Raw genomic sequence first — 11,634 nt, forward strand, 5'->3', positions numbered from 1 at the left:
CATGAACCTTGTATCTTCTGTCAGGGTGATCATACAATGGAACAGTGCAGGAAACTTCAGAAAAAGTTGCACAAAGAAAAGTTGGAATTCCTTAAAAGCAAGGGACTCTGCTTCAGCTGTCTTATAGGAGGACACATGAGCAGTAGCTGTGAAGAAAAGAGGAGCTGTGAGTTGTGTTCAGCTAAACAACCTACGCTGTTACACATAAAGCAGAAACCTAAAGACTTACCAAAAGAAAACGCTTCACGGGAGGAACAAAAGGAGGAGTCTTCACAGGAAGAACAAACTGTGATCAGTGGATTTGTGGATGCTGGAGAAACTTGCCCTCAGACTGGGGCCGGGGGTACAGGGACCATCCTTGCCATCGTTCCAGTGAGAGTGATGGCAAAGAAAGGTGACAAGGTGCTGACTTGCTATGCGTTCCTGGATCCAGGCAGCAACGCCTCCTTTTGCACTAACAAGCTAGCTAACAACCTTAACTTGCAAGGAACAAATGTTAACATCCTACTTACCACCATGGGAGACCAAAAGGCAGTCTCATGCAAACTGCTACCAGATCTAGAAGTCAGCAGTCTGGACGGGGAAGACTTCGTCGAGCTCAATGGTGTATTCACACAAAAGGCCATACCTGCTAGTCAGGAGAACATTCCAACTCAAGAAGACGTGGATAGGTGGCCACACTTACGAGGTGTACGAATTCCATCAATTAAGGCGGATATCGATCTTCTGATTGGGACTGACATCGCAAAGGCTTTGGAGCCAGAAGAGGTAATCTGCAGCGTGAAAGATGGTCCATATGCGGTTCTAACAGTCTTGGGGTGGACCGTGAATGGGCCGTTGAATGAAAGCATCAGGAGCTGGTCAAAGGAGGGACACCCACAGATCCAAATGAACCGGATATCGGTGGCTCGACTTGAAGAATTGTGGACGCAACAATTCAAGTATGATTTTCCTGAGAATGCTAGAGGAGAGTGGCCTGAGATGTCGAAGGAAGATCAACTGTTTATGGACAGAGTTACCACATCCACAAAGCTGATCAATGGTCACTACTCTATCGGTTTGCCATTGAAGAACAAAGACATGAAAATGCCTAATAATAGAGCAATGACAGAGCAACGGGTGCTCAACATGAAAAAGAAGCTTCAGAAAAGTCAGACATTCCGAGAGGAATACGTCAGCTTCATGAACCAAGTGATCAGCAAGGGATACGCGGTCAAAGTCCCAGATGAAGAACTGAAAAGGAGTGACGGAAAGGTGTGGTTTATTCCGCATCATGCCGTCTACCACCCCAAGAAGCACAAACTTCGAGTGGTATTCGACTGCGGTGCTTCATATCAAGGAACCACACTCAATGAGCAGCTACTGCAAGGCCCTGACATGACCAGCAGCCTGGTTGGTGTCTTAACGCAATTTCGTCAGGAGCCAATCGCACTCATGGCCGATGTAGAGTCCATGTTCCACCAGGTCAGGGTCCCACCTGAAGACGCAGACCTTCTCAGGTTTTTATGGTGGCCTGATGGAGACATATCGGAGGAGCTGCAAGAATATAGAATGGAGGTACACTTGTTCGGAGCCACCTCCTCACCCAGCTGCGCAAGCTATGCACTAAGAAGGTGTGCCGAGGACAACAGGAGTACATTCGATGCAACAGCTGTGGAGACAGTGTTAAACAATTTTTACGTCGACAATTGTCTAAAATCTGTCAACTTGGAAAAGGAAGCCATCAAGTTACTGCACGACTTGACAGCCATCTGTCAAACAGGAGGCTTTAGACTCACAAAATGGACGACTAACAGTCGAAATGTTCTGTTAACCATTCCACTTGAAGACTGAGCGACGGAAGTCATAGATCTCGATCTCGACCAGGACTCACTCACCATCAAGAGAGCCTTGGGAGTACAGTGGTGTATCCGGTCAGATCAATTCAAATTTCAAGTCAATATCAAGCAGAAGCCTCTCAACAGGAGAGGAATCCTGTCAACAATGAGCTCAGTCTACGATCCGCTCGGAATGTTGTCGCCAGTCATACTACCTGCAAGAAACATCCTGCAAGAATTGTGTAGACAAAGAACAGGCTGGGATGACACCGTGCCAGAACACCTCGCACAACAATGGACCAAGTGGACTGAAGAACTCAAACAGCTCACTGACTTTGAAGTAATACGATGCTTCAAGCCACCTGAATTTGGCAAAGCTGTGCAGGCTCAATTGCATCACTTTTGTGACGCATGTGAAACTGGCTACGGTACTGTCACATACTTTGTCCAGAAGAATAGCAGTAACCATGTACACTGTTCATTTGTCCTGGGGAAGGCCAGGGTCGCCCCTCTGAAACCAACTACCATCCCGCGGTTGGAGCTGACGGCGGCTGCCTTAGCTGTGAAAGTGGATGTTATGCTGAAGAAGGAGCTTCAGTTGCCACTGACAGAATCCAAGTTTTGGACAGACAGTACTGCAGTACTCAAGTACTTAGCCAATGAGAACATCAGGTTTAAGACCTTTGTTGCAAACGGGATCGCCATAATCCTGCAAGCATCAAACGTGCATCAATGGAGCTATGTCAACACTAAGTTGAATCCTGCCGATTGCGCATCAAGGGGTCAAGCCGTGAGCGCCTTCATCAAGAACGACGTCTGGATTGCTGGTCCTGGCTTCCTATGTAAACCAGAAGGAGAGTGGCCAGTTAACCCCGAACTCCAAGAAGAGCTCATGGCTGAGGATCCTGAGGTGAAGAAAAGTATTCTGGTTAATGCTACCACAGTAGAAAGCACTGATGCCATGCAGCAATTAATCCACTACTTCTCTTCATGGATACGGCTCAAGAAGGCTGTAGCGTGGTTCACACGACTCAAGCACACCCTGTTGAATCTGTCTAGGAAGAGAAAAGAGTTGAAAGGATTGTGCAGTGATGAACAACAGTTGAACAAGGAGATGCTGAGCTACAAAAGGAGTCTCAAACATACTCACCTTACCGTGGATGACTTACAAAAAGCGGAGATCGACATCATTGGTCATTGCCAAAACAATAGCTTCCAAGAGGAGATATCTGCACTCCAAAGGAAGGACTCCGTCAGGAAGAGTAGTCGACTCTTCAAACTCAATCCACAGCTTGAGGAGGGAATCCTTCGCGTTGGAGGGAGGCTTAGCCAAGCATCCATGCCAGCCGAAGCCAAGCATCCAATGATCATTCCCAAGAACCATTACGTGGCAGACTTGATTCTCCAGGATGCACATGAGTGCCTAGGGCACAGTGGACGTAATCACGTCCTGTCTCACATGCGCCAAAGCTTTTTGGATCATCGATGCTCCCTCGTCAATCCGAAGAATGCTGTCTCGGTGTACTACCTGTCGAAGACAACATGATGCATCAGGCACACAAATGATGGCACACTTACCAAGAAACCGAGTTCTACCTAACGAACCACCCTTCACCACAACTGGTGTGGATCTGTTCGGGCCATTTATCGTCAAGCGGGGAAGAGTGTCTGTCAAAAGATACGGGGTGATATTAACCTGTCTTGCATGTCTTGCGGTCCACATCGAAATGGCAACATCATTGGAGACCGACTCCTTTATTCAAGCTCTACGTCGCTTCATCGCAAGAAGGGGTCAGGTGAAAGAAATGAGATCCGACAACGGGACCAACTTTGTTGGAGCTGACCATGAGCTGAAGAAGGCAATAAAGGAGTGGAATGCTGCACAGATAGAGAACAGCCTGCTTCAACGCGAGATCAAGTGGATGTTCAATCCACCATCCGGATCCCACCATGGAGGAGTTTGGGAAAGGATGATTCGTTCAATCAGGAAGATCATGAATGCTACCTTGAGAGAACAAAGCTTGGACGAGGAAAGTCTTCAAACGTTCTTCTGCGAATGTGAAGCCATTTTGAACAGTAGGCCTATCACTACGCCATCCAATGACATTAATGATCTAGAAGCTCTTACCCCACAACACTTACTCTTGCTCAAGACTAACCCCAACCTACCACCAGGAGTCTTCAACAAGGACGATGCTTATGCACGCAAGAGATGGAGGCAAGTCCAGTACATGAGCGATCTGTTCTGGAAACGCTGGACCAGAGAATACCTGCCTCAACTCCAGAAAAGACAGAAATGGAACCATCCAATGCGTAACTTCAGCCAAGGATATGTAGTCTTGATCGTTGATGAATCAGCCCCCCGAGGATCATGGTTGATGGGCAGAATTGTGAAGATTGTGGTGGATGAGCATGGAATCGTCCGCAAGGTTCGAGTCAAGACGAAGACGAACAAACTTGAGCAGCTGATCACCAAACTCTGCCTGCTTCAAGAAGCAGGCTGAAAAGGACTGTTGAGTATTACTTCTTTTTTTTGTAATTGTTTCTAGGATAGAAAGCAATTAGGGGCCGGGTATGTCGCCGCCAAAGTGGACTTTTAGTTTAAATAAATAGAAATTGCTTAAGAATGCTTAAAAAGATAGATAATAATTTAATTTGAATTTCTAATTTGATAGATGGATATACTTCATGATAAAAATGATAAATATTTTATGTACAAAGTTAAAAGAATAAGAATTCATGTTTATAAGGTTACTTGGATTTTGGATTAAAAAATGTGTACTGTCGCTTTAAGGATGGACGAGCCGGCTTCCTCAGCATCTCGCATGTTTATTTTTAGATTGCATGGAACCGTGGAAGCGAAAAGTCTTCTTACCTGTTGCTCTTCAACTTTATGACAGACTTTAAACCCTTTTATTTTCATCATAATATATTTTTGTTAATTCATGTACGTTTTATAGGCTTTAAGAAGAACACTAAACTTCAATTTTCATCTTCAAGATGTTGTGGAGTGGATTTATTTCAAGTACATGGACAATCACAGTGGAAACTGTAACTTTGGTTCGGAGAATATCAGCATAAGAAACAGCACTTTCTTTGCGGTCTCACCAAGATTAAACCTCTACACGATCGTTGCTCATATTTGAACGAAGGTATGTTTTGATAAGCTTCAGCTTGCTAAATGATCTCTCCGCAGATGCAACTGTCAGAGGCATAGTTAAAAATATTCTAAGGGCTACTGTCAAATTTGGAAATACCAAATCAAGGTTCTCTTGAATGAGGAAATTTAACTTTTCTAGAGCCTTGTAACCTTTCAGTAGACGGCTTGCTGGGTATATTTCTTGAATGATATATATTGAAACATCACAGGTGGTCAGGGCATAAGTTGTCACTGATTCTTCAAGCTCAACTTTTGTCATGTGTTCCATTTTAGTGATAAATTTAAATTTCTCTGCCACAAGTTGAAAATTGGAAAACCTCTCAGACAGCTCTTGCAGGAGTGTGTCAACAATAACATTGAAAACCATGCACCTGAAGTGTCTTGTGGGTTCCTTTTCATGATGACCAGTGCATGAATTGTCATCTGGGAACTTCTTTTGCTTCCTAAGTCATTTCCCTTTGAATTCAGGAGAAGCATCCATTTCGACGGCTATCTTGCCTGCAATGTAGAGTGACTTCTGAAAGCCCTCTTCTCTATACTTCAGCAAAAACTCTTTCAGAGATTCGATTAGCCTAATGGCTGTGTCCATTGACACATCTGCTGCTTGTAGTGCCTTGCTTGCAAAGTTGATCTCACATAATAAGTCATACCAAACTATGCGGCACACAAGGAACTCCATACTAACAATCTCATCAGACAGTGACTTTGCCTCTGAGACAATTTTGCTGTCTCCTGCCACTTCTCCAAGCTTTTGTAGTGCATCTAAAATCCCCCCCATCTGGAAATGTATAGCTTTGACAGTCTAGCTTTGCTTCCCACCTGGTGTCAACTCTGTGAGAATGTCCCACCTCTTCACAAAAGATGAAAAGATTGTGTACAATCTTTGAACAGTGCCAAAGAAAGTTAGACACTCTCTGCTAGATGAGGCTGCATCACATAACAAAAGGTTTAGGCTGTGGCTACAGCAGGGGAAAAATAGAGCCTCTGGACATCTCTGTTGTATTAAAGCTTGAACACCCTTGTTTATTCCCCTCATATGAGAGCCATTGTCGTAACTTTGCCCTCTACAATTAGCCAAATCCAACCCCAGATTCTCCAGTACCCCTGTTAGTGCATGTGTGAGGCCTTTTCCAATTGTGTCCTTCACAGCAGTGAAACCCACAAAAGACTCTGCAATAGTGACTTTTTTCTTCTCATCTGTATTAATATATCGAATGATGACTGAGGCCTGCTCTAGCTTTGAAATATCAGGTGTGCAGTCCAGTTCCACTGCAAAGTACTTTGAGGCTCTGATATGGGCAGATATTTTACCCAAAATGCACTCTGATATTGAATATAAAAATTCATTCTGAGTGCACCATGTCAGATAGCCAGTGGTTTGTTTGGAGGCAGCCTTTCTAAGATGTCCTGCCAGTGTGACATCATATCATGCTATGAGCTCAAGGATTCCCAGAAAATTTCCATTTTTAGGATTTCCTAACTGAGAATTTTTCCCCCTTAGTGTAAGAACTTTAGCTTCACCAAAAAGCTTACAAGCAAAACAATAGACTTTGTTAGTATTTTTGGAGTACAGTAACCAATCTCATTCAACTTTCTCTCCATTAGACCGTAAACGAAAACAGTATCATCTGGAAAAACACCTCTTCTCTGCTCTTGGATATGGGCCATCAGAAACTTTCGGTGGTCCATTTTCAACCATGTACTGCCTAAATATGTCCCCCATTTTGTGTGGGTTAAAGGCCATTCAGATGGATCTTCTGAATAAACCCTTGCCTCAGCACTCTCCTCTGCAGCTCTTTGCTCCTCTCCCTCTTCTTCATCATCTGGTCCTCTCTGCTCCTCTCCCTCATCTGCACCTTTCTGTTCCACATTCTCCTTTGTGGTGATTGACTCACTCATGTTTGCCTGTACTAATTTTCCCTAAAAAGAACACAATGAGAGATGGTCATCAGAAATTCAAACCATTATGGTATATAGGTTTTTGCTGCCTCCCTAATGTATTTATTCCTACCTGATGTCCTCACTTGTCTCTTCTATCACCGACCTCATGTCTGTCTCCTTCACCTCTTGTCTGTGGCGTTCTCCACTAAGCCATATGGCCAAAAAGCATTATATATTAGTTGTTAAAATTACAGATCTCAATACAGTTTTTAAAAATAATGTTTAAACATTATCGATTGGGATTAAGTAGCTGTTCCCTCACTTCCACCTAAAATTAGACCAACCTGTTGCTTTCCCCTGTCTGTCCTGATTCTTCCTCTGTCATCTTCTCTTCTTTCTCTCCATCCTCAAAGCTGAATTAAATTAATTTTATGTTAAGTAGGGTTAAAAAATACAGCAGTCAAACCACAATAAAAATTAATATTTAAATTTGAATGATCTTCTTGTTGGATAACAGTTACTGACTGGACACTGCATCTGATCTGACTTATCAGATACATCACAACACCACTGTAGTGATACTGAATAAAACATTTAAACTCAAGTGTCCCCCTGCCAAAAAGGTTGGTAACATGGGTCACCAAGTCTAAGGGCTATTATGACACTGGATTAACGTGTCTGATACACACATAAACTTGTACAACTCATCTTTAATAAAAAAAATAAATAAATAAAAAATGTACATATGAGTGAATAAATTGCAGCTGAGCGTTGGACCACAGCTGGGCACTGGCCAAGACATTTTAGCTTTCCTGTGATAGTATTTCACAAGTTTTATTTCGGTCATTCTTACACTTAGTGTGTGGATATGTGTGTGTTACAGGCGTATGTATCAGATATTCCTAGAAATACGGAACAAATCTCGTTCCTTATCGCTTCAATAGGGGACGCAACATTTAACAGCCAAATATGGGGCGACTCCGTATCAGACTAGCTTTATCTGACCTGAATATTTACAACCCTCCTCTCCTGTTGTCGATACACTGACAGAACTTACCTACTGTCTTTCAACCACAATGAAAGGCTTTTTTTCATCCCGCCAACATCTTTATCCTTCTCCCTTTTTCTTTTTCTGTTTTGCGCCCCGGATAGTTTTTTTTTCTGGCGCTCCATCTTGCTGTTAAGTGTGTTTGCGCTGTGCTAGTCGAAGATAAAAAAAAAAAAAAAAAAAAACGTGACTGAGTGCGCCTCTTAGGGGCGTGTGCACAAGCCACCTGTGTGGGAAGGGAGAGCGACAGGAGCGCATAATTAGTGCTGTCTCTCTTTTATTGATCGTCTTATGCTGTTAAATATAGAAAATGACAACAAAAAATGATTTTCTAGAGGGGTTTTTTGACGCCCCCTCGAGTGCAGCGCCCCTATGCGTTGCATGCGCTGCATACCCAGTTTTGCGCCACTGAATAAAGCAACACCTTGAAACTATCGCTAAAGTAAAATTATTAAGTCTGACATGTACTCTGTGTTACCTGAACATATGAATGTGGGGTTTCTGTATGGAAGTGAATCTCTGAGTACCTGGAGCCAAGCACCTGTAATTGTTTGTGAGGGTGTACTTGTGCATGTAAAGTTCATCCATAGAAAAAAAAAAAAAAAAGCTCAATAGTGGTTGTGGAGAGCTGAAGAGGCACACCACCCAGAGCACCAAGTCCAGCGCCGGGAGACCCAAAGCCCCAGGCGCCCAAAGGGACCCCAAGAGCGAAGGCACCAAGGAGGGGCCAGCCCTGGAAATCAGACCCCCACCAAGGGAGGAGGAGAGACAGCCCCGAAGAATCCCCCCAGCCAACCCCATGCCGGCGCCCCAGGGAGCCCTACTGCGGGGGCCCCGCAGTAGGGCCGGGCACTGAACACCGGCCCCCCCACGGCACCGAAGGAAATGCCCAGCCAGCGCCCACGCGCATCCGCCATGAACCAGCCGCGAGTGCCGCGGAACCCCCCCAAAAAGCCCCCAGGCCAAAAGCGCAGCCCCACCCCACCAAGACCGATGCCAACAGCGCGCAACGCAAAACACCGCGCACAGAAACAACCAGAGAGCGAAAAAACCACCCGGCGCCCGACTGCAAGAAGAGCAGACCACAGCCGGCGCAACCACCCCCCTCCCAGCAGCCCGCGGGCAGTACAAAGCCAGAGTGGAGCGAACCACACCGCTCCCCCCACCGAACGAAGCCAGAGCAGCACAGTCGCGCACACCCCCCCCACCCCCAGCCCCCTCCGCCGGCCCAGCCCCCCGACGCGCGCCGGTCGGAGCTACTCCACCCACCCAACAGCAGGGCTGGGCATGGCCCAAAAGCCCCCGGCGCCGGCACCAACACCCCCACCCTGACACAGGCCCCCAAACGACCATCCCCCAATACAATTCCTAAAACACCATTTTCGAAGAAGAAGAAAGCCACACAACACAGCAAAGCACAAATCCTGAGCCCCATTCCCCCGCTCACACCCCCCCTCCCACAAAAAAAATCCCCCTCATTGAAGAAGAGCAGCCGAAAACAAGTCAGTGTCCAACACCCACCGCCACAGCGCGAGGACCCCTCCCCCCAGCCGCTCCTCCCCAAAAAAAATCAACATGCCTGCCCTCCCAGGAGACAAACAAGCCGCCGAACGGGAACCCCACCGACAGCGCACCGCTGGCACATGGGGGTCTGAGCGTCCCCGACAGAAACAACACCGGAAGGCCGATATGGATGAACCACCGGCACCAACCAAGCCCCCAAGCGGATTCCCCCACCCAAAAACACAACGAAACCACTCCACTCCCACCGATCACAGCAAACACAGCCGCAAGGACAGAGCAGCAAAGCTGCCCCAGCCGTGCGTCAGAATCCGGCACAAGCAGCTAAAACAAAGCAACAGACGCGACCCCGCCGATCCTGCCGTGCCCGGCGCGAAAGCAGCACGACCCACCACGCCCCGGCCCTGCACCGTCCACGGGCCGCCGAGAGGAGGACGGCCACACCGGTCGCGACCCGCCCCCCCCCCCGCCACCAAACACCAAGCAACCCTCCACTTCCAAACCGCCCCAGCGCATGATGCACCGCACTGCGCACCACCGGCACCTGTCCCAACAAAGCAAAGCCACACCCCCGACCCGGGGGGCATCCCAAAGGGGCCCCACGACGCCCGCAACCAGCCCACAACCACCAAAACCTGGCACCGAAAGACGAGGCACGCCCCAACACCCTGCAGAACCGAAGCACCCCGGCCGGCACCACAAAAGAACCGATGCCCAGCGTCCAGCCCCACCCAGCAGCAGCACAGTTTCCATCCAGCAACAGACCCCAGGGCTAGACCCGCCAGCTACCCCACTCCGAGCGCCCTCCCGAGCCCCCCAGGATGCCCCAACCAGCCCCCGCGCCCAATAGAACGCACCCTACAGCCCCCCACTACACTAGGTGATGGAGCTGATCAAGGGAGCCCAGAGAGATCGGTCTGATTGGGATGCAGATGCTGTCTCAAGATTAATATGATCCAACAACAGATCTCTGTACTGATTGATGTTGAGTTTATCTTTAATTCAATTCAATTCAGTTTATTTATATAGCGCCAAATTCACAACACATGTCATCTCAAGGCACTTTACAGTTCAACCAGATCAAATTGATACAAAGTTTTCTATCTAAGGAAAACCAGTTGATTGCATTGACTCATTGACTCAAATACAATCCCCCACACTAAGCATGCTTGTAGCGACAGTGGAGAGGAAAAACTCCCTTTTAACAGGAAGAAACCTCCAGCAGAACCAGGCTCAGTGTGAGCGGCCATCTGCCGAGGCCGACTGGGGTTCAAGGAGACAGAAGCAGAGATACAAAAAGCAGCTGTAAAAGGCGGCCCCGTCCAGGAAACACACAGCCAGGCAGACGAGCTCCAAGGCAGCTCCCATGCCAGAGGACGAAGAAAGCACATCCACTCAGTCACGGTCAGAGAAACAGGACCACACTGGAAAACAGGCCGATCTCCAACATCTATAAACAAGGGTGTTGATAGAAGCAGCACAGCTGATGTTTCTTTCCAGGATGACGTCACAGCCAAACAGGAACAGACGAGGCAAAGCTACTCTGAGGAAAAGCAGAGAGAGCAGAAGGTTAGAGATTGAACTAACAGATTCTGCAGAATAGGAGAACAGAGAGAGAATGAAGCAGAATGATGAAATGGGGGTCCCTATGTCCTCCAAAAGTCTAAGCCTATAGCAGCATAACTATAGAGATAGCTCAGGATAACCTGAGCCACTCTAACTATAAGCTTTATCAAAAAGGAAAGTTTTAAGCCTAGCCTTAAAAGTAGACAGGGTGTCTGCCTCACGGACTAAAACTGGTAGTTGGTTCCACAGGAGAGGAGCCTGATAACTAAAAGATCTGCCTCCCATTCTACTTTTAGAAATTTACTTTTCCAATTCATGAGGGTAGTTTTCTTTGCGATACATAATGCAGTGAAGGCCATGCAAACTGATTTTTTTTCCATAGAGCTTCCCTCAAAGTCACCCAGCAAGCATACTGGAGGGTAAAGTGGGATTTTACAACCCAGGCACAGTGATAGATCCTTACATACCTGTACCCAGAATCTCTGAACCGGCATGCATAACCATAACGCGTGAAAATAATTATCAAGTTGATTGCATGTGCACTGTGGACAGACGTTAGATTGCGCAAAACCCATCTTGAATAATCTTTGACCTGTATAGTGCACTCTGTGGAGGATTTTGTATTGTATTAATTGTAAATT

General features: G+C 46.8%; 2 protein-coding genes across 2 annotated transcripts; both read left to right on the forward strand.

Moving 5' to 3' along the window:
- The first annotated feature begins 1,983 nt into the window (after positions 1-1,983).
- On the forward strand, positions 1,984-3,442 carry LOC119779029. Its single transcript, XM_038278529.1, has one exon. It carries the CDS (start codon positions 1,984-1,986, stop codon positions 3,361-3,363), a length of 1,380 nt encoding a protein of 459 aa, XP_038134457.1. The 3' UTR covers positions 3,364-3,442.
- A 6,039-nt stretch (positions 3,443-9,481) lies between these two features.
- Positions 9,482-10,348, forward strand: LOC119779030 (extensin-like). The gene has a single exon (XM_038278530.1). The coding sequence runs from the start codon at positions 9,482-9,484 to the stop codon at positions 10,346-10,348; it is 867 nt and encodes a 288-aa protein (XP_038134458.1).
- Positions 10,349-11,634: the final 1,286 nt, after the last annotated feature.

Source organism: Cyprinodon tularosa, unplaced genomic scaffold (assembly GCF_016077235.1).
Source record: "Cyprinodon tularosa strain WSP-4 unplaced genomic scaffold, ASM1607723v1 ctg1413, whole genome shotgun sequence".
NCBI classification, from domain to species: Eukaryota; Metazoa; Chordata; class Actinopteri; order Cyprinodontiformes; family Cyprinodontidae; genus Cyprinodon; species Cyprinodon tularosa.